The sequence below is a fragment of the Schistocerca americana genome, chromosome 7 (assembly GCF_021461395.2).
Source record: "Schistocerca americana isolate TAMUIC-IGC-003095 chromosome 7, iqSchAmer2.1, whole genome shotgun sequence".
In the NCBI taxonomy this organism is placed as follows: Eukaryota; Metazoa; Arthropoda; class Insecta; order Orthoptera; family Acrididae; genus Schistocerca; species Schistocerca americana.
Window position 1 is genome coordinate 37269122 of NC_060125.1, and position 24064 is coordinate 37293185.

General features: G+C 45.6%; 1 protein-coding gene across 1 annotated transcript in view; it reads right to left on the reverse strand.

The window, feature by feature from the left end:
• Window positions 1-6286: 6286 nt before the first annotated feature.
• Window positions 6287-24064, reverse strand: part of LOC124622255 (translation initiation factor IF-2-like) — a 28447-nt gene continuing 10669 nt past the window's right edge. Inside the window, exons 4-7 of the mRNA XM_047147917.1 lie at window positions 18324-18388; window positions 14474-14611; window positions 14108-14328; window positions 6287-6534 (exon numbers count right to left, since the gene is read on the reverse strand). Coding sequence (XP_047003873.1) covers window positions 6287-6534; window positions 14108-14328; window positions 14474-14611; window positions 18324-18388 — 672 coding nt within the window. The remainder of the gene's footprint in view (window positions 6535-14107; window positions 14329-14473; window positions 14612-18323; window positions 18389-24064) is intronic.

The window sequence follows — 24064 nt, forward strand, 5'->3', positions numbered from 1 at the left end:
GACAAAAAGGAAAGTTACATGTCCAGTCAGTAAGGGCAACAGCTTACAAAAGTTTACAAAATCGAACAAACTCGCTTCTGTCACAGAGCGAACTTATTTTTACACAACATAGAATAGTACAGAAGTCATTCCTATAAATTTAATAAGAAAGTACAACGTTTTAGAGAATGTGAAGGCGAAAAAAACGTGCATACAGAGGGTTGCGAACCAGCTACACACTGCTTCGTAATGTGGTGCCACTACCAACTACACTAGGATGAAGTGCTGCAATTAGCGACCTTATGTTTTATGTTACAGTCTTCTGAACGTTTTAATCGCTGATATGCTATTAAATGACATTTAATTACAACGAATCGTGTCAAGAACGTCAAAATCTTCAATGTGTGATTGCATTAAAATGATGTACATTCATAAAACACGAGTTATAACACGAAAACAACTAAATACGAAAATTCTTTGACGATCAATACGTTTCCCGTCATTTTCTTACAACAAATCGTACCAGCAACGACGAGTTCTCGAGAGGTTCTACGTTCTGGCGCTTGGAAACAGCTTATATTCATAGGTTGTAAATCACGACACAAAACCCACCAAATATGGGCTTCAGCTGAACACCACAAACACTACTAGATGGCGCCCCGCTAGCTCTGCTTGTGACGTAGAGCGCTCTCCTTCCTTATTGATCGAACTTTACGTGGCACGTTGCTGGAATATCGCAGATCTTATTTTGTGTTTCATGAGACGAAATCACTCCTTAATGTGAAATATTAGGAAGTGACGTTACAAAACTGTGGAGCGCCAGGTCAAAGTTAGCTAATTCATCCTGAGTGACTACGTCTTTAGGGAGAATAGTTAATAGTGTATACGACAAAAACTATTTCGAAATTTCATATGCTACCGCACGAACGGTATAGACCCAGCGCTCTAGAAAGTGTGTTCACTGTCATCTACTGATTACGGTATCTAAGGTACGCACACATTTTAAAATTATTCACATTAATCTGAACACAGCGCTGTTTCTACTGATTTTAATGGACTCTCAAGATGACCTTCAGCGAAGTGCACAAATGGTTATGAAAGCCGTACAAGAGCACCATTTGAAAAACTCCACGACAAAAACTTCCAGATGAAATGATTTAAGGGGTAGTAAATTAACAAGAAAACAACAGAGAAGGTCAACAACTTCTTATACCTGGATTGCGACATTACCTACGCTTCACATCAAGATGTGGCTTCAAAGTTGCTGACAAAGCAGAACAAGCAAAAGGATCAATAGCCCTCGCGAGCTTCTTGAGCGACTTGAATTGGAAGGAGAGGATTTTCTGAGTTCTGTTGTCACTGGAGATGAAACGTGGGTAGCTCATTTCACGCCTGAGACAAAAAAGAGAGTCGTCACAGTGGTTTCCCAACTGCCAAAAATTCTAAACCATAATTTTGGGCAAAAAAATTACAGCTTCAATGTTTTCTGACCGAAAAAGAATCATTTTTGCCGAATTTCTGCCTCACGGGAAGACCATCAATGGAGAACGATATTGTGAGAATCTAAAAAGATCAAAAGGAGCAGTTGCACGATAAAAGCCCGCCCTCACTCAGCTTAGCCACAACCAAGGGGATAATACGGGATAAAATACAAACATTCAAAAACGAACAATGGGGACAGAAAGTCGCTGGGCAAGATACCACACGTCCTGGCGTGTGGCAGCTAGCCAGACACTTCAGCAGGGAGAAACATTACATTCCCACGTTACAAGGAGCAGACGGCCCGGCCTACTCCGCGACGGAGAAGGCAGGGCTTATGGCCACAACACTTGCAGCGTCTTTCATGCCGAATCTGGTTCCCTCAGACCCAGTATTGACACTTGAAACGGATCAGGAGGTTACACGACTTGTAGCCCAACCCTCGCGCAACGAAATTAGACGCACTAGCACAAATGAAATCACATGGGCTATCAAGGACACCAACGCTAGGAAGGCCCCTGGGCTCAAACAGCTCTACACAATGCTCAACAGGGAAAGCACACTGAATAGGAGGATGCCGAGGTCCATATACATGACACTGATTAGACCTCTGATGTACGCAGCTCCCGTCTGGGGATATGCAGCTCCTACACGACAGCGCCACCTGCAGATCATACAGAACAAAGTGCTACGAATCATTAGCAACGCTCCACGCTACACACGCACCTGGATCTTCACCATGAATACCGCCTTGATATCCTCAAGGAAGTATTCAAAAAACACGCCACACGACTACACAGGAACTCGAGACACTCGAACAATCCTTTCATCCTCACTCTGGGAAACTACGATCACAACCATAGGTGGAAGCACAAGCGGCCAAAGACACTGCTAGCTAGGGCATAGCCACGTACGGTAAACTAACATACGCAAACAAGCGACAAACGTCGGCAAGCCCCTGCATATCAGCGACACTGACTGGTAGTTACCAGCTGCCATTAGAGCCGACCAACAGGCCACAGCAGGGACACCGACGAGCTCGCCCACTGACGCACAAACAAACCGCCAGCATTACCTTACACTGTGCATCCGATATATGACCTATCGGACACAAAAACGATAATAAACCTAACTGTTGCAGGTTGCTGACGCTGAACGAGGACTCCACACCGCCAGCCTCCGAGCAACACAACCGGACAACGTCGAGGTATCGACCTGCATGATACCCACTGCTAACAAAGCCTACCCTTGCACGACCTATCGCAGGCAGCAAGACATCCGCTACTGCTCTTACCACCCGACCTAACTATCGCAGAGGTTTTATTCCCTTGGCTCTTCCCTTGGCACTTTTTTTCATCTGCCCTTCAAACCGCTACCCTTCGTTCGACTTCGGCCCAATCTATCTCCAGATGAGCGCGTTTTAATGCTTAAACTTTACCAGACGTACGCAAACATCGCAGTACCCACATCCTGCGACACCGCACTCTAGTGAATACTAACCCTTATGCAGAGATGGCAGTAGACCTATTGTGTTGGCCATCATGCCGGTGGGGCGTGGAGGGGCTCCACCTCTATTTTTTTCTTTAAAAAAATGCTCATTACCGTTGTTTTGTTAGTGTTCATCTGATAACCTCTTTTCAGGACACTTTTAATTTCGTTCAGCTGCTATCTCTGACAGAATGATACTGTCATCACACATACCACTCTTTTACTCCATCCTGAACTTCAATTCCTTTTCCAAGTTTTTGCTTGGTTTCCATTACTGCTTATTCAGCATACAGACTGAATAACATCGGGGCTAGGCTACAACCCTGTCTCGCCCTTTTTTCAATTACTTTTACCACTCCACGTCTTTCGCCTGGTGGCGTGCGGGTGTGCCCCTGTGCCGCTGCTGGCGGCTGGCAGCGGAGCACGTGCGGCCGAAATGCAACAGCTGGTGGCGTGCCGCGCTGGCTTGTATGGAGGGCGAGGGTGAGGGGGGTGGCGACGAGTTCACTGGCAGCATCAGTGCAGCGACGTGCTGCCCCAACCGTGGCGCGTGCGCGGTTAGGCGGCCAACCGTTAATGGCGACGTCTGAAATGTGGGAAGTGGTGCCACGATTGATGAGGGAGCAGTCCGAAAGATACGACGGCGGCGCCCTGACTAATGGCGAGTTCGTGTGACGGGCGCGCCTATTCGTCCCTGCATTTCCCCTGGGACAGGCGGGAGGGCTACGACTGGAATCAAGTTACTGCCATTTGTATGCCAAATCGAATTAGCAACACATTTTAAAGACAAAATAAATCTCCATTATACTTAATTGAACATTAATATTTTACGCACGAAATCTTCGCACAGATGCGATTTGGTCGAGGAATATTTGGCCAATAGAACCCAGTGCGTTAGACTGGGTGGTGAATGTTCCACAGGAACGAAGGTAGTATCGAGTGCGCCCCAAAGAAGTGTGGCAGGTGCTCTAACGTCCTCAGTATACATTAAGGATTTGTCAACTACGACAAGCAGAGCAGTATAATCTTGTTTGTTGACGAGGCTTTTGTCTACGTGAAGGTACTGACGTTGGACAATCCCAAGGAATTGCACAAAGATTTGACCAGAATTTCCATTTTGTGTAATGAATGACATCTCTCCTTAAGGGGACATTGTACCTAATATCTTCTCCATGTAAAATGGCAGTTTTCAGTGCACATTTTCAGGGAAAGTATTAACAGCAGAACACCCATGTGTTTTCCACATACATTTATACGATTTGTTAACAAGCAGACATTTTATAAGACTAATATATTAAAACCGTAATTTTGAAAAAAATGTTTTAATAAAGACCCTTTTCTCGGTCAAATTTTTAAAATAAAAGATGTTATACGTTGCTTTACAATATCGCTAGAAAAGTAAAAGAATGTTACTAAATGCGCTTCTACTGGGACAACTGAATCCTAGAATTTAATGGCTCTGGGATAAATTGTTTCAGAAAAAAGGCACATCAAGATAGAAAAAACAAAAATTATGGGACATTGAGTTTATAAGCGACGGTCAAATAAAAATTAGGCTAACGAAAGAAAAGTAATAAACTGTTTATTATTTAAAAAGTAATCAGCATAACTGTTAACATATTTATCCCACTGCGAGACAAGACTGCTAATGCCTTTGTGGAAAAATGTTTGCAGCTGCCTACGGAACACGATTGTACGCAGGTGTACCACCTCTCTGTCCGAAGTAAATCGGCGACCACGAATGCCTTTCCTCAGGGCTCCAAAAATTTGCAAATCACGTGGGGAGAGGTCGTGATTGTATGGATAATATGTTACGGCTTTCCAACGAAACTTCTGCACGCGGATACTCGGAAAAAATTGAAGTGCGTCATCAGGTGCCAGTTCTCCGACACGTGGACTGAACGGAGTAAGTCTGCTGCAGCATCACGCCCGCCCACGCGCCGCCAAGGTCAGACGAGTAGGCTGTAGACGATCCGCTCAGAAACCCGCACACACCTTCCACACGGTTTCGTATTCAAATACAGAGATATGTAAACTGGCAGAATATGGCGCTGCGGTCGGCAACGCCTATATAAAACGACAAGTGTCCGGCGCAGTTTGATCGGTTTCTGCTGCTACAATCGTAGGTTATCAAGATTTAAATGAGTCTGAATGTAGTGCTATAGTCGGCTCACGAGCGACGGGACGGGGAAATTCCCTTAGACCATTTCACGACGGCTGATGCGTCTAGATACGAGTCTGATAGGTGACACATACGTAAGGATACTGTCTGATCACCTGCATTCGTTCGTGTCCATTGCGCATTCAGAAGGACTTGGGCAATTCCAGCGGGACAATGTGACACCCCACTCGTCCAGAATTGCTATAGAGTGACTCCAGGAACACTCTTCTGAGTTTAAACACTTCCATTGGAAACCACACTCTCCAGACGTAAACATTATTGAGTGTATCTGGGATGCCTTGCAACGTGCTGTTTACAGGAGGTCTGCAGCCCCTCGTACTTTTAAGGATTTATGAACAGCCCTGCAGGATTGATGATGTTAGTTCGCTCCAGCACTACTTCAGACGAGTCGATACCACGTCGTGTTGCGGCACTTGTGCGTGCTCGCGGAAGGCCTACAGTATATTAGGCAGCTGTACCCGTTTCTTTGGCTCTTCGGTGTATTTCCGAAATGGAATGTCTCATGCGTCTAGGTCCAGTTGGCATTCCATGCGCAAAGTCTGTTAATTCCTGTCGTGAGTCCATAATCACGTCGGACACCTTTTCCCATAAATCACCGGAGCACTGACGACAGCTCCGCCATTGCACTGCCCATTTATATTTTCTGTATGCGACACTACCGCCATCTGCAAACTGGAAATTTGTGGTACGGTGTTACGGGACCAAACTGCTGAGGTCATCGGTCCCTAAGCTTACACACTATTTAATCTAACTTAAAGTAACTTACGCTAAGGACGGCACACACAGCCGTGCGCGAGGGAGGACTCGAACCTCCGACGGGGAGAGCCGCGCGGACCGTGACAAGGCGCCTTGCAGCACGCGGCTACTCCGCGCGGCACCGCCATCTGTGCACGTGCATATCGCTACGCTATGACTTCTCTCATCTCAGTGAACACACATACATATACATCCATTTTATAACGTCTATGACCTTCAACCAGAGGTTGCTTTTCAATAGCCGTCGTGCAAACATGTAGACAGGTGAGAGTGGCGAACAAGCAGAAGCCGAAAACTAGCGAAATACATGAAAACCTAGCGCTGCACGTCCAATACCTGTACACTGGAGGAACTTGCACAGGAATGGCAGGCAGGTGAATGGCACGTGACAGAGGCCGGATGTTAGCACAGCGGCGGCGGCCGCGGCTGCGACAAAGGCAAAGCCAGCGGGCTGGCAGGCGCCGCCCACACACACACACAGCACACACGGGACACACCGGCGACAAAGCCGCCGCACCGGCGCAGCGGCCGCGTCACGGCACACGTGGCGGCGCGCCACTCGGCGCTCTGCCGTCTCAGCTGGCTGCAGTTTCTCTGACGAGCGCTCCCCTGGGGCCGGGGGCCGGGGGCCGGGGGCCGGGGGCCGGTGCCTGGGCCGCCACAGGTCTCTGCACTCGCGTGCCGGGTCGCTCCCCTACACGCGACGCTCCACTCTCACCACCACGAGTATACTCCTGTCCGCTCGTCCTGTCAGAGTGTAGTAATCGGGTGCTCACAACTGCCGTACACGCAGACGCAGGTCAACTTCTTCACGAAAGGGCCGAAGCGACATCAACGGCTGCTTCACGGGCGCCAGAGTGAAAAATTTTTATAAAGGTGTATCATAATTTGCTGCAAAAGCTGACACATGTCAAAGTAGAGGACAACAGAAATAAAAATGTTCCAGTAAACACGGGTCCAAAATTGAGGCGTTTGCGAGATAACTCTATACGTGTGGCTACTATCCGCATCTGATTTCATATCAAATATTGTCCTATTTACTACAAATGTGGCCTTCCTTAATAAGAAATATTAGATTGCTGCAATAGTTCGTAGCCTTTTGTTTTCTATGTTGGTATTCCGGTTTCTATGTGTTATTTATCGATTAACGTTTGTCATAAGTAATTCACTGTGGCTATTTCAGTTTACGTACTGTTATTTTATCATTTGCAGGTACTAAGTGTGGGGCTATGGAATGAGAGAATGGAGTGTCAAGTGGAAAAATCGTAACATTTCCAGCATAGTCATCTGTCCGAGTTGAATTTAGCGTGACGGCAGCGGACGCAGTTAGAAATGCTTGTGCCGTGTGTGGGGACAACGCCAGTGGGCAGAGCGCGGCACGAAAATGGTTTTCTCGCTTCAAGAAGGATCGTCTTGACTTTAGTGACTCTCCATGTTCAGGATTGTTGAAATGCATTAATCCACAATGATTTACGTCACTGTACTCGAGAACTGGCAAATGTGTTGAACTGATCATTTTACCGAAATTTGCATGCAATGAGGAAGGTTCATAAATCGGGTGTACAGGTGCTGCATGCCCTAAGTCAACACTACAAAATTCGTCGGGTGGCCGTATATCTGCTTGCGCGTTATCACTTGGCTCGTGAACAGCACCGACCATTCTTGTCCTGTATCGTCACTGATGACGAGTAGAGGCGTCTTTGTGCTAACATGAGGAAAAGAAAGGAATGGTTGAGCCTGAACAAAGCAGCATTTCCCCGTACAAAGACCTGCACGCATCCACGAAAGACGATGTTATGCGTCTGGTGCAACAGCGAGCGTGTGGTGTGCTACGAACTGCTTTGCCCAAGTGTAACCGTCGCTGTTGACACTTACTGTCAGCTACTGAGATGTCTTCCAGACGCAATCCACGTACAAAGACCAGGAAGGCTGCGTGAAGCGATGCTGCACCACGATAACGCCCGCCCGTGTTCTCCTTGACTGATGAGAAACATTACACATCGGTTGCGCTGGAAAGACATTCCGCACCCTCATTATTCACCTGATTCTGCGTCTTTAGATTTTCACCTTTTTCGCTGTGTGTGGAACCGCCTTCAAGGAACTTACTTTCCAGATAAAAATGTACTCCGAACACGGCTCGACGAGTTTTTCGCCTCAAAATCACGTGACACCTACAGCTGGAATCGAAAACTCACGCCTACCTTGGAAGACTGCTGTAGATAGAGAAGGAAACCATATTTCAGAATACTAAAATATCTGTTCTGTGTATCTGGGGTGTTTAGTAAATAAATGGGAAACCGTTATAAAGCTATGCACGGACCTAATAGATGCTCCATCGAATTTAACTACTTTCTACTGACAAGGGTACCCCACCTACTCGTCATCATCGACTTGGTCCAGATTTATGATATATGCACGGTCTGGTCAGAAATAAAAACGACGGAAGAGGGATCTCGTGATAGCCCAGTATTTGGAGAAAATAGCTTATTTGGTCGGGGCTGGTGAGAAATGACCCGCTGACCTTAACGTACTTCGCAGCCAACGGTTGGGGCACCGGAAAGAGTACGGCAGGCCGTGAGTTGGAGTCTCTGCGTGAAAAGTTATTTACAATTTTTACGTTACTTAAACTGCAAATAAACCAAAATATTGGATTGCCGCATAAGTTCGTACTATTTTTCCATCAGTTTAACAAACACAATAGATACACTAACAGAGACGTTAGTCATCAATAATACACACATCAAACAAAGTTTTGCATCACCTCCGTTCCGAGAATTCCGGAACCTGTATAGAAAATTGGAATAGAGATCACCATAAACATCATTTCCACCCTTTTTATTGCTCATGAAAACCTTACAATGCATGTGGTACTACCATACACCGAGATCTGTAGATGTGGTCGTCCAGATTGCTGCACACACCGCTACCTCTAATGCCCAGTAGCACGTCTTCTTACTTTGATGCATGAATGTATTCGTCGTGGTATAATATCCACAAGGTTATCAAGGCACTGTTCGTCCAGATTGTCCCACTCCTCAACAGCGATTCGGCGTAGATCCCTTAGAGTGGTTTGTGGGTCACGTCGTCTATAAACAGCCCTTTTCAATCTATCCCAGGCACGTTCGATGGGGTTCATGTCTGGAGAACATGCTGGCCACTCTAATCGAGCGATGTCGTCATCCTGAAGGATGTGCGCGATGGGGGCGGGAATACCTCGCCAATATGCAGCTGATATGGTTGCACTATGGGCCGTAGGATGGCATTCACGTATCGTACAGCCGTTACAGCGCCTTTCATGACATGGCGTACGTCGGCTCCACATAATGCCACCCCAAAACAACAGGGAACCCCCAAATTGCTGCACTCGCCGGACAGGCGTTGAGCCAGACCGGGTAGCCTCCAAACACGTCTCCGAAGATTGTCTGGCCAAAGGCATATGCGACACTCATCAGTGAAGAGAACGTGATACGAACCCTGAGCTGTCCATTCGACATGCTGTACCGCACTGCATGGTGTCGTGGTTGCAAAGTGGACCTCCAGTGTAAAGAACTCCTTCCGCTGCGCCAACCACTGCCTACATACTAGGCTACAATAATTGGCTCGTACCTTAGGCAGATCCATACCAAAGTATTATTCTTTTCTAAACGCTCGGCCATACGGATCGCCCATTTCTGTCACTTTCATTTTTGGCCTAGCCCTGCATACACCATAAATCTGGACGAAATCGGTATGACGAGTAGGCGCGCTCCGCTTGTGAGTTTTCTTAAAGCCGGGACAGCAACGCGTGTTATAAGCACGTCGCTTGCAGTATTAGGTCAGGCACGTCGGTCCCGTATCGAATCCGCCCGTCGGGTTGACGACGAGAACCGCTGAGCCGGCCATCCTGGATGCGGTTTTTAGGCTGTTTTCCACTTCCGACTAGGCGAATACCGGCCTAGTACCCACGTCCGCCTCAGAAGATTCGCAAGAATTTAGAAAACGTTCGCACACTTTCTTTCACATGGAAAATACTACCTATGGACAATTGTAGTACAGAAATTCCGAGACGGCGACACGGAGGGCATCGGGCCATCCTCTGACATTAACAACGCCAAATCCGATACTAACCATGGCGACTGTGTCTAGATATGTAACAATGTCAAAAGAAAGAGAAGAAGAAGAGAAGACTACCGAGTTTTTTTTTTTTTTTTTTTTTTTTTTTTGACACATTCTACATACAACTTACGCAGATAGTGTCTTATATTTAACACGTCAGTATGAAATTTGATGATATTTTTATGTTTCTTTCTCACTTTTTTCAGTTAAAGTGAAATAATTAACACGTTGAGCCGATTTTACTGGGCTTCCCGCTGAGGTGACCACCTGACGTGTGTGTTCGAGTGAAATGGAAAACAAGACAGCCGGAGTTCATCAAAAACAAAAATTGTTACTGAATACAATAAAGGAAATGCTACTCACCTTCCTGATTAGATAAGTAGCAACCCACTGAGAAGGATAGCGAAATCACATAGAAAGTGAGCATTCGATCTCTTTTTGAACGCTGCTGTTACGAATGCGTTGTATGTATTCCGAGACATGGCAGGATGGAAAGTGTCGATCACGATAGTCCGGAAACAATTGGCAGGAGCGCTCACACGGCATTCGCTTGAGTAAACTCCAGTCTGTACCGATACAGAAAGAAGCAAACACCGGTTGGATAAAAGGGAAGGAAAGGTGCACAGTAGGCATCGATATTGTTCTTAATGCTAGGAGACAAACACAAAAACCTTCAACACGGTGCAGCTAGAAAATTAACTGTACAGATGGTTAGCTTTTGTAATAAGTCCAAATCAAAATCATGTGTTTGTGCTGAACGTTTCAATGAACTTTATTAAAATTACAAAATCTGTTTTTTAAACTTGTTACAGCCGTTCGCATGCACTGACGTTAGCCGAACGCAAAGTGTAGGTGTCAGCCTGCACTGACTGACTTCGTCGAAACGAAAAGTACGCCGCCGGGCTGAGGGGCTGGCAACGTCCAAGCCAACAGTCTGCCGTTGTGACTTTTATCCCTTGTCGGCATGTTCAGAACCGAATTTAGGAATGTTAGTGATAGAGTGTGACCGGAAACCGTTCTGTCGCCACACAGACAAGCTTAAGTCTAATATTTCTACCTCCCGTCGTTTCTAGTTCTCATAATAAGATGATCAGCCTATTGGCAGGTTCCCGACACAGCTGCAACATCCCTATGATCCTGTTCCTTATCAACTACATCGTAGTCTGGTATCTTCCTCTTTTCACTTTATACAGCATTTTTACTTTCCCCTTCGTAATTTTCCGTCCTTCCACTGTACCTCCTATAACTGTTGTTTGAATTCCTTTTCGTCACAGTATGTTTACACCCAGCTTGTTTGCATTTTCTTGATCAGGTTTACAAAAACTACTTTACTAATCTTCACTGTACCTACCCACTTTAATTTCTCTATTCTACTCCAAACCCACATCTCGAATGCTTCAATTTTATCTCTCTGTCTCTTCTTCAGTGTCCAGCTTCCACAGCCGTACAAAAAAGTATCTAACCCCATTTTGCTGCACAAAAGAGTTAATTTTCTTGGAAAGTATGGTTTACCATTGGGATTCTGTATCATATTTCTTTTTTGCTCGCTAAGTTACCAGTTATCATTTTTGACTGTTATCTGTGTTGTGGAACCAGTTCAGTTTAACTTCCCTCTGTTTTAATATTCATATCTTCTCTGTTGTATATTGTAATCAGCTTAATTGTCCTTTTGTCGATTTTTATTTCGTTCCGTTAGAGTAGCTGAGTGGTCAGTGCCGTCATGCGGGCGATCCGGTTTCGATTCCCGGTACAGTCAGGGGTATTTCTTCTGTAGGAGGAGTGGTACAGGCAGCACTCTGCAACGTGTTAGCCAGTTGAGGAGTTGCTTGAATCTGAAGTAGCGGGCCAGGTCTGCTACCGGGAGAGCACCGTGATGATCCTACGCCCTTCCATGCCACACCTGAGGATGACACGGTGGTCGGCCGGTCCCGACTGCACGTAGAAGAGCGTTGCAAAGCTACTTAAAACAATATATTTTTTCTTTTAAATGAAATACACCTCGACGGAAAAAATGGGACCGCAGAATGTATCTTGAAGATGATAAGAGGATGGACACCATTTCTGTCTGTTCCTCCCTTTTGTCACTGTAATTTCCGATCTCGATGTTGCGTTGGGATTACGTGCCTTGCCTTCCCCGAAGCCGTTGCAGCTCATATTGTTCTTTTATTTTGCGCAGGTCTGTCGACAGACGGATTCTCGTCGGTCCCCCCCCCCCCCCCCCCACTTGGAACTACAATGCCGCACGTCTCACGCGCCCGTTTTGTTCGTTGATTCACTTTGCAGGCTATTTGTATCGCTTCTCCAACAAGGAGACTGTGTAAAGCTCCCAGATAATTCAATCTTTCAAACAGGCTTAGACGTTCTTTGTTTTTAGATAATGAGAGGACCTTCTGTTTACGCTTGTCGCCGGAAATCCGAGGCAGCGCTTAACGAGTAAGAATGCGTTGCAAGTCGCCCAGAGCTTTGTTCTACACAGTCGACAGATAACACGAGCTGCAAAAAAGCACAGGGGCCGATATGGAAGTCGACAGTTCGTCAGAAAAGGAAAGCGTTCAAAGTTCTGAGAGAGTGAGTGAGTGAGTGAGAGAGAGAGAGAGAGAGAGAGAGAGAGAGAGATAAGAGACATAACCTGTCATGCGTGCTAGTATATCCTGAACTGGTGTATTAAAACTGTATTCCACACTGTTACTGGCAACATATGGGTCCCAAGGATTCCAAGATTTTCGAGAATGTTTTTAATTTCAGTCATATACGTGTGGCAAAGTCATGGAGAAGGCAGTCGGCCATTATTATAGTAATCAGTAGCTCTGCCTTCAGGCTGACTCGGTCGTTGGTAAAAGTCAAACATTAGGCAAGGAATTAGTTTATTCCAGAATGAGATTTTCACTCTGCAGCGGAGTGTGCGCTGGTATGAACCTTCCTGGCAGATTAAAACTGTGTGCCGGACCGAGACTCGAGCTCGGGACTTTTGGCTTTCGCGGGCAAGTGCTCTACCAGCTGAGCTACCCAAGCACAACTCACGCCCCGTCCTCACAGCTTTACTTCTGACAGTACCTCGTGTCCTACCTTCCAAACTTTACACAAGCTCTCCTGCGAACCTTGCAGAGCTAGCACTCCTGAAAGAAAGGATAGCTTCTGTAAAGTTTGGAGGGTAGGAGACGAGGTACTGGCAGAAAGAAGTAAAGCTGTGAGGACGGGGCGTGAGCCGTGCTTGGGTAGCTCAGTCGGTGGAGCACTTGCCCGCGAAAGGCAAAGGGGCCGAGTTCGAGTCTCGGTCCGGCACACAGTTTTAATCTGCCAGGAAGTTTCAATTAGTTTATTGTTCATATGACGCGCTTCGTAATTTATCTATCATCAGATATCCAGGAGCGATTACTGTACGTATTCAGGATATCTGATGATTGATAGATTCCGAAACGTGTCATTTGTACAATAAAGTCACTGCTTGTCTGATGTCTGCCTTTTACTAATGCGACTCAGAAGGAAATTTCAGATGACGACTCTCAAGGACTTTAAAGGTCAGCTCGGTTTTATGAACTCCGAATTTTTTTAGTCTGTCTTTGCCATCTGAAAATGAAAATGGTGCAAATGTTTTTTTTTAAATGCTTAAAAATTAAGGTGCGTCTTATAGTCCATGAAATATAGAAACTAAAATATGGTAAAGAAAGACACTGATGGCTGTTAATACATTAGAATGTCTTAGATTTACATTTACTGTAACACAGTGCTAAGCCGGCCGAAGTGGCCGTGCGGTTAAAGGCGCTGCAGTCTGGAACCGCAAGACCGCTACGGTCGCAGGTTCGAATCCTGCCTCGGGCATGGATGTTTGTGATGTCCTTAGGTTAGTTAGGTTTAACTAGTTCTAAGTTCTAGGGGACTAATGACCTCAGCAGTTGAGTCCCATAGTGCTCAGAGCCATTTTTGAACACAGTGCTAAGATGTCCAGTGCATAAGTAGGACCTAGTTCCAAGAGCGCAACAACTCGAGCGTTCGTGTGCTCCGGCCGCTGACCGGTCGTGGCGTGTGTGTTTGCTTCCATCAGGTCTACACTCGCGATGAAGAACGTGCGGCACAGTACCAAAGCTGCCGCGTCTAGGCCCAGAGGGAACGCCACTCGCGTTTTCAAACCTTCGGCCTGTGGAATAACTGAGAAAGAGCTGCTGCCGGCGCCCCGAGGCAGAGAATGTCCGCCCTCGTCATTTTCTGGGTTCTGCGGTGAGCTCTCTCTCGGTGTGCTACTCTGAGCGCCGGCAATGGCGAGGCGAGTGCTGGCGAGCGACAAGGCGTGTCCCGGTGAGGGAGGGCGCCCTGCTGCGCTCACGCTCGTGTCAGACGTACGCCGCCACGTCCTGTGGGACCCGCCACGGGACAGCCGGTCAGACAACTCAGCCGGTGACGACGCCGGCGCGGAGAACTCGGCCTCCCCAGTAATGAGGAGCGGCGGGAAATGGCCGCCAGTCGTATTAGTCTGCGTGCGTTGTTTGCGCGACAAACAGTGCAGGAGGGCGCAGCCGAGCCGGGCCGAGGCCGCAGGGGCCGACGGCGAGGCGTGCGCCAACTGGCGCCGCTGCACTCGCCACCGGCGCCGGAGTAGCTCGCCTTCCCGTCACTTGTGTCTGTACACGTGCAGTTCTGCCGGGGACGGTAAACGTCTCGGATGATCAGATCAAAGTAATTAACATTCTCTTGACCAAATGGTTATAGCCTAAGCATCGATAACAAAATAAAGTTATCCAGGGTCGAATAGGAGATGCTGTCCGAGGTCTCAGTACGCACTCAATTGTGTGTATAAACTACTCATCCATTCCGGGAATAGAGAATCTCGACGACTTTTGCCTGTTATCGACAATGACATCGGCATGCTATCGATCCTGGTAATTCCAAGATTTTCTAGAATTATATGGATGCGTGGTGTCTGTTTCTTCAGACGTGACAGAAAGGACAGACACCACACATTCATAAAACTGATTCGCGTCGACGGTTCACGAATCCACCTTCTTCGGTGCGGATGCACAATTACGTCTGATATTCTGCGGGAATGTCGAAGTGGCTAGCACGGAGGACACGGAGCGCGGATCTAGGGACAGGCTGCGGCAGGTGGGAATACGGGTCGGTCGAGAGGTGCACCGAGACAGCTGGCGCAGTTGCGGTCAACACTGACGTCCCGGTGGCTCAGTGGCAGCCGGCACGGTAGTTCAGCGTGTTCGGTCAGAGGGTTCAACTGCCCTCTGTAATAAAAAACTGAGTTAATCCATTAACAACGAACTTAAACGGATGTCTTACAACGTCCACCCCGAGCAGATTCAACGAACAAAAGCGAACAAAATGAGATTTAAAACAAAAGTGGTTAACGCAGCTGCCTGGTAGGCAGTAGATCCCCGGTTCGAATACCGCACAGGCTCATATTTTCGTTCTTCGCCACTGATTCCACATAAAGCCCCAATGCAGCTTACATCAATAGTCCCTTCGGTTTCCTTCCCCTCCCTTCAGTTTACATATAGCTTTCCAGAATGTGTTAATTTTAAGACTGAAGTCAGATAACAAATGAAAATAAAATCTTTCGTTTCCATAATTACAAATTAACACTTTCCGGATTTTTCCTTTACTTGTACTGTTATACATTATTACTTGCCAAATTTCGTGATCGTAGGTCAACGGTAAGTAGCCTGTAGATTTTCACGCGTGAGTTAGCGAGCATCAAAATATGTTACATACATAGCTGCATATTCCGACTGAATTGATTTTGAAGCTTACATTTAGTTCACCGTCAAGAAACTTAAGATATTGAAAGGTCTCTGTTGGATTCCTTTCATGTTTAATTTCTTAAATCTGTTGCCATTTATGGAATAAATTCCTCTTCTAAATGTACTGTGGCGTTTCTGACTATCTGGGAGGAGACTGAGTAGTGGAACGTGTTACTTTTACACATAAACAAGAACGATCTGTCACACTACTACACTTTAAAACACAGTTTATATGTAATTCATGTCACACAGTCTCATACGGAACCTACATCCGCTTTCTTTTATATACTGTATATGATAAGATACTGTCATCCCCCTTCCCTTCTGTGTGAGAGTATGAATGAGCAAATGTATTTGTAGTTGCATGCTTGAGGGTAGCAGACAAGCCTGTCTGCTAGAGAACAGTAGGACCAACGTCGGAACAGGTAGCTACGCTTCCTAAAAGCAAAGAGGTTTCTATCCTTAGTATGGTTCTGTCCGTCCGTTGTCATGTTGGTATAGGAAGCTGCCCCTCTGGCCACTTCCGTTGGTCTTTGTGAGCCACCCTCAGGAAGCACGCTCGGCTGTAGGGCAGTTGCAGGGTGGCCGTGGCGAGCGTCTGAAGTGGTAAGATCTCCGGCTAAGCGCGTGTCTGTTAAGTCCGTAGGACCATGGATTTCTTAAGTTCAGCCTAACTGAAAATTTAATCACTTTTATTTCGGGTTTAGGTCTAAAATATCCGATGTTATCTTAAATTGCAGCGCAATATAGTTCTCGTGTGAAGTTCAGATTATTTTCCGGTAGTTGCTTTGTTACTACTTTGTGAGTAAAGTGGAACTACGTGTTGATCAGTAACTCTAACTAAGATCAATCTTAAATGCGAATGCTTGTGTGATTATAACGTCTCGTCTTGACTATATTTTCAATATAGCAACTTTTCTTTATGTTCAGCCCACGTGGGGTGTACTTTGCGAGACCACTACCACGTGCTTATATAACTGTTTGACCCATCAGGTTAATAGTAAGACGTTAGTAACCAGTTCAAGGTTTTTCTTTTGTCAATTGCTTTTCGATCTAATTTATTTTAATTATCAAAATTATTGTGGAGTTGTACGCTTTGTGTAAACCAAGTTGACCACGTGAAGCATGTGGTATAATCATCAAAGTAGCCCTCAGCTATTCTTTTTGCGAAGATTTCACAAAGAGTTAATATGAATTTAGTATACCAGTGTGTGGTAATTACATGACGGACAGGATTGTGGTATGAACGTAATTTCTTTGGGTAAAAACTGAATCTGTTGGTTGTGGTTAATTTCTTCTTGCTTATGTTTCAATGTTCTTCGTGTGTTATTTTATGAATGTAGTGTTGTATGCAGTCTCCCAGTCTTGGCTCCATATTTTATGTGTTCCGTAAGATTACAATCTCACATTTTTTCAATCGTAAATAAGGCACCAGCTCCGTTATAACTCACGTATAATATGCTGAAATCTCAATGAACAATCTTAAAATAAATTTCCAAATATAAACTGATTCCTTTCTTTTTATTTAAATTCTCCTTTTTTATATATATATATTACCGGTTTTGTATGACTATTAAAAGATTATCATTAATGTTAGTCTGCTTGGTAAACCTAGACTAAATATCTGATAAAACAGTTGCCCAGTAATCCACGGTTAACGTCCCCAGACAGATCACGGCTTTTAACCCACTTTCACTGTCAATTAGCACCGATCTCAGCATACCAAATTAAAGTAACAACATTACAATATTAATTTGTAACACAAATTTCAACTTGATACATATACCCATTCCCGAGAAAAAAGGGTCTTAACAGATGGTGTGACACTCAGACAATGGACAACAAATGACACACACCTTGATTTTTACCACATTTCATTATTCTGGGTCAATGGGAAGATCCTATAGATTTTGCTGAGTGAGTTTGCCAGTATCAAAATGTGTGACATAAATGGCCCTACCTTTCTATTGCACTGGGATAGTGGCTTACATTTATTATACCGCCAAGGGACCAGTGACCTGGATATCCAACATAACTTGATACGTCCACTCGTTTTTGAGCAGTCGTAGGAACGGACAGACAGGCGGACGGAAGGACAGGCAACAAAGTGATGCTATAATCGTTCCGTTTTTATCGACTGAGGTACGGAACCGTAAAAAGGGGTACAGTCTGTGGTAAAATTAAGTCAGTGCTACTATATCCATGTTAGATCTTGTGAATTTCACGGCCGTCAGTGATTGTGGGTGAACAACGCAACCACATTTTAGCCTGCTTTATTTCAGTGCCATAACCGGTTTCGAGCTACCATGCCCATGTTTTATCCTCAGTCTGCATTTTTGGATGGTCGATTGAAAGGTTATACCCGGAGATGAAATTGAGGAGGTGCAGTTAGAGGGGTCGTTTTGATAATTGGAGGATCGGACGGATAGTGAGAAGAGCAGACGTCTCGACACTGAACACGGGATGGGAGATTTTGGGTTGTCAGGTATGCATGCGAGTAATTGACCGGTAACAGAACACAACTGTGGACTACGCCAGCAGTTAGATGATATGCCTGGAAACCTGAGAACCTCCTATTAGTTTAGTTCGTCAAGAAATACCGTAAGACTTTCTCAAACACCTTGAGTGTACAGCAAACCAGCGTCTGAATTCCTGGCTGGGGAGCCTGTAGGGAAACACAAAGCCGATGTCATACATCAACTTCGTCATGCTGAGCAAATGTGGTTCCGCCAAGATTTGGAACATAATATCTCTTTGCTGGCGATGAACGAAGACATGTCGATGGCAGAGACCATAGGCATCGTCTATTTAGCGGCTCCACCAAAGGTGGCGACAACTGGTATGCTATGTGACAGTCGACTACACAAGTAGGTTGCCTGGAGAACTTCGAAAATGGCGATAAAACCTGCCCCGGAGAGGGCGAAAGTCAGTTGTCTTCGTCGTCTCACTCTACTGTACTGCCATGAGACTTTGCCTGTCTCAGCACTGCTTGAATGCAGGTGATAGAATCGGAGACATTTACGCCAGATAGTGTTACACTGATCACCCAGAACATTGTGACTATCGATACAAACCCGTCCAAGCGGTGGCAGCGCCACCTGGCGAGGAACGACTGCTGGTCAGACCCACGCACGGTGGCTGCAAGCAGTACCAGTGAGTGTGCCGTCCCTGTACAGAATGGGAAGCCGCGCGATCCATCAGAGTTTGACTGAGGGCAGACTGTGAGGGCCCGGAGGCTCGCCACGAGCATTTCGGAAACTGCACGACCTGTCGGCTGTTCGAGGAGTGCTGTAGTCAGTCTCTTCACGTTGCAAAACCGCGGTGAAACCACGCCCAGACGTCGTCGGGTTGGGCGGCCAGCCCTCATTAGACATGTCGGACGTCGTACGCTGGGAAGATTGGTAAACAGGACAGGCGTCGAAACTGTAGGGGAAATGACATCACATTTTAATCCTGAGCAACTACAAGAGTGCCTGAACACACAGTGTACCGAACATTCGTAACGATGAGCCTCCGCAGCCTACGACCTACGCCTGTGCCAATGTTAACGCCGCAATATCGCAAATTACGAATGAAACAGGTGCGTGACCATTGGCACTGGACACCGGCACAGTGGCACAGCGTAGCACGGTCTGATCAATCCCGATACCTTCGTCTTTCACGGGATCGACTCCTTGCCACCTGAACTTCGCGACGGAGACAAGCTGGCAGCGGCTCCTTTATACTGTGGGGAACATTCCCGTGGACATGCGTGGGTCCACTGGAGCTCGAGGAGGGCGCCATGACGGCCAAGCACTATTGTACACTGGTGATCGATGTTTCCAGACGCCTGGGGCATTTTCAGCAGGATAATGTGCCATGTCAGAAGGCCAGGAATTTGACGGAGTGGTTTGAGTAATAAAGTGGTGAGTCCCATTTGATGTGCAGGACCCCCCAAATCGCCAGATCTGAACACGATCGAAAACATCGGGGCTGTCATTGAACGTGGTGTGGTGTCACCGCCAGACACCATACTTGCTAGGTGGTAGTTTTAAATCGGCCGCGGTCCATTAGTTATCCGGATCCCGCTCCAGCTACTGCCGGGTCTGGGTGCTGATAAGTCCTCTCCATTTGGCTCGGTCCTCCCACCACTTTTTTTCCTCCACCTGCTGCCAGGTCACACCTCTCCCTTCTACAGATTTTCCACCGTATTCTTGGGCGCCCTCTAGGTCTTTTCCCATCCATCTTTAGTTCTTCCATAATTTTGGGGAGTTTCTGCCCATGCATCCTCTTAACATGCCCATACCATCTTAATCTCTTCCTTTCAATTTCTTCTCTCATACTTTCTTGTTTGAGGTCCTTTCTAATCTCTACATTCTTTACTCTGTCCATTCTTGTTTTTTCCTTAACTGCTCTGAGAAATTTCATTTCCCCTGCTTGCAGTCTGCTCCAGTCCCGTTCTGTCAATGTCCATGTTTCTCCACCATAGGTGACAATAGGGATGTAATAATTCTCATACATAAGGCGTTTTGCTCTTTCTGAAACTTCATTATTCCAAATCAGGTGTTTTATTGTTTGGTAGAAATTGCCTCCCTTCTGTAACCTCCTATTAATTTCGTTCGTTATTCTTCCACCCTTAGATATTTCACTCCCTAAATAAGTGAAACTTTCTACCACTTTGAGGGGTTCTCCATTCAAGGTAATGTTTCCGTTGATTCCTTTCTCACTTCCAAATATTGCTTTCAAAACGAAATCAGAATATGATATACCATAACTGGGCTTCAAAAAGAGTTTGAAGTTTCAAATCGGCGCACACTCCGCTGAAGGGTTCAAAATGGCTCTGAGCACTATGCGACTTAACTTCTGAGGTCATCAGTCGCCTAGAACTTAGAACTAATTAAACCTAACTAACCTAAGGAAATTACACATATCCATGCTCGAGGCAGGATTCGAACCTGCGACCGTAGCGGTCGCTCGGTTCCGGACAGTAGCGCCTAGAACCGCCGGCGGGCGGGTAAAAATCTGTTATGTTTATTTATTGTTGTGAAATGCGCAAGCGATCCCAGTGTATCGAAGTCGTAAATGCCACTGGGCACCACATGACATCTCCGCGATATCCACCGTTTTTTTTTTCTCACGAGAGAAGTGCGTGGCCTTCGTCGGGCAGAACTGCATGAAAATGTGCTTCAACACAGATCGCTCACGTCGGAAACAGCGTTATCATCCAGTACCATGCAAAACTGCCCTTATTGTCACGAGACACATCTGAATGACCACCTGTCGAAGGTCTAAAAGAGAATTTTTGGAAGGGCGAAGAAAGAAAATATCCGTATAACAGGACTCAAAAAGACACACTTTTAAATGTGGTGGCTTATTTCTGTATTTCCCTCTGCTTAAAATATTTACACTATGTGAACAACAAACTTTTTCTGCTGACGTGATAGTGGTTCTCACCTATTGGGTCTTGAAACTGTAGGTGTGAGATTTCAATGAAGTTGAACAGAACAATTGTAAGTAGGCTATTTAGGTTTTTATGTTGGTAACGTCACGTAGCGCTCTGTACGAAAATCACTGGCTGTGCTGTGTGCAGTCTGTGGCTGGTTGACATTGTTGGAATATTCGCTATTGTAGTGTTGGGCAGTTGGATGTGAACAGCGCGTAGCGTTGCGCAGTTGGAGGTGAGCCGTCGGCAGTGGTGGATGTGGGAAGAGAGATGGCAGAATTTTGAGAGAAGACGATCTGGACGTGTGTCCATCAGAAAGAGTAAATTTGTAATACTGGCTATCATGTATGATGAATTTTGAACATTATTAAGGTAAATACATTGCTTGTTCTCTATCAAAATCTTTCATTTGCTAACTATGCCTATCAGTAGTTAGTGCCTTCAGTAGTTTGAATCTTTTATTTAGCTGGCGGTATTGGGGCTCGCTGTATTGCAGTAGTTCGAGTAACGAAGATTTTTGTGAGGTAAGTGATTCGTGAAAGGTATAGGTTACTGTTAGTCAGGGCCATTCTTTTGTAGGGATTTTTGAAAGTCAGATTGCGTTGCGCTAAAAATATTGTGTGTCAGTTTAGTGTTGATCAGAATAAGTAAAGAGAGTAATGTCTGAGTACGTTTTGCTCAGCTGTTTGAAAATCAAATAACGCAGAGGGTTATCAGAACAGTAATTCATTAATTTTTCAAAGGGGATGTTTCACAATATGCACACCTGTCCAAAGCCACTTTTTCACATTCATCACCACTTCTTCATTTAAGCAGTTGTAGTCCTCAAACGCCACACTAATTACGCTTCCAAACGATGATATTGTTATGTCATTGCCTGTCTTTTGACAAGGAGATTGTGACGTCGTAAGACAGGTTTGTAAATTGGTGCGGGTTCAAATGGTTCAAATGGCTCTGAGCACTATGCGACTTAAATTCCGAGGTCACCAGTCGCCTAGAACTCAGAACTAACTAAACCTAACTAACCTAAGAACATCACACACATCCATCCCCGAGGCAGGATTCGAACCTGCGACCGTAGCGGTCGCTCGGTTCCAGACTGTAGCGCCTAGAACTGCACGGCCACTCCGGCCGGCATTGGTGCACGAGGTTGAATGTATAGAACAGAGCGAAGTCAAATAATTAATTCGCCTCACGATACCGATCACATTCTTTACACTCCAACCCACGACCGAACACTTACAAGATGTCTTCTTACTGTTGTCGTGCGGTTTGCACAACTAGAGAAAGTTCTTGTTGGTGCAGGTGCAGGAGGCGCCAGCAGACACCAGCTGCGTTTCGCAGACCAATGGCTCTTATCACTGTTTTTTGTGATCAGTGATTGATATTCTAATCTTATTTTTGTGGGCGTTCTGAGTGTTAAGAGGTCACCCATTTACGATGTCATGATAACCTCTGGTGTGACCGAACGCAATCGTCAATTATCCTTACTCCAGTACATCAGCATGGCACTCTCTAGGTACTGCATTACACACAGCTCAAGTCCCCTCTAGAAATAGTCGACGACTTTACGTACGTCTGAATGAGTAATTAGCATCGACACTTCAGCCGTGTATTTTTTTATTCGGTTAATTCGCCTAGATTGTTTCTCTAGGCAGTACTCAGTGCTTTGCAAAAGAATTTTCGTTTTGAGGAAAATGCATCCTTTCAGCTAGAAGTATCAATGAAATTTCAAATATCAAGAGTCTAGGAAAAGGTAGATTGCTACTCACCGTAAAGACAACACGCAAAGTTGCAGACAGGCATAATTAAAAGATACTTACACTTCATCTTTCGGCCTCAGTGACCGTCGGAAAAAGAGTAAAACACTCCATTCGTTCACACAAGCAAGCATACCTCACGCACATATGGACGCGGTCTCTTTCTTCGACGAAGGCTGAGGTGGAAAACTTAAGTGTCTTTTAATTGTTCCTGTCTGCAACTTAAAGTGTTATATTTACGGTAAGTAGCAATCTATGTTTTCCAGCATTATTTATATTCCCACCCGGAGTTTCTATCGTTTAAAATATCAAATAATTACTTCATTACCTGTAGAAGTCTCGTTGCTGAACGCTGAACTGGCACATAAATTGGTTTGACAATGTATACGGTCTTACTGTTGTCGATTGACGAAAGAGTGTCCCTAGTTAATGATATGGGTTTAATAATACATTTCTGAACAACGTATTCGCACATTGCGAGCAGAATTTTGGTGATACGACAGAGGGCACACATTTACTATATAATGAAGCTAGGGTTTTCATCTGGATCGTCTCGGCACCAGACCACCATACGACGGAAATACTGAAAGAGCTTTAGCTTTCAAGCACGTTTCAATGTGCCGCCAACGTCATTAGATATGCTCATCTTTCGGAAAGAACTGAATGGAATGCCCTCGAACTTAGCAGAATCCTCTATTCGGGAACTGTGAAACGTCAATTCCTGTAATGATATCCGCAGCACCATAGCCTATGTACATGTCAACGAACTACAGACACAGAAAGAAATTAATTTCGACGATATCAGACGCGTTAATAAATCTAGAAACCTGAGGAGTACAGTGTGAAGAGAGAGTAGTCAAAAAAATGGAATACAAAACATGCATTCGACGGACGAAAACTTTAGTTCTACGTCTGCATGCGTACAAGGGAAAGAAACATGAAGTGCGTGGAAGAGGGTACTTCCCATTCACCATGGATTAGGGTTCCTTCCCGTTCCACTCACGTCTGGAGCGCACAAGGAATGATTGCTTGAATTTCTCCTCCTCAGCCGCAATTAGTCTGATCTTTTTTAATGACCCATAAGAAAGCGATACGTCGTTTGTCTCTGATGTGTTGACAGATCCCTCACTTAATACTGTGTCTTGGACAAACACAGACA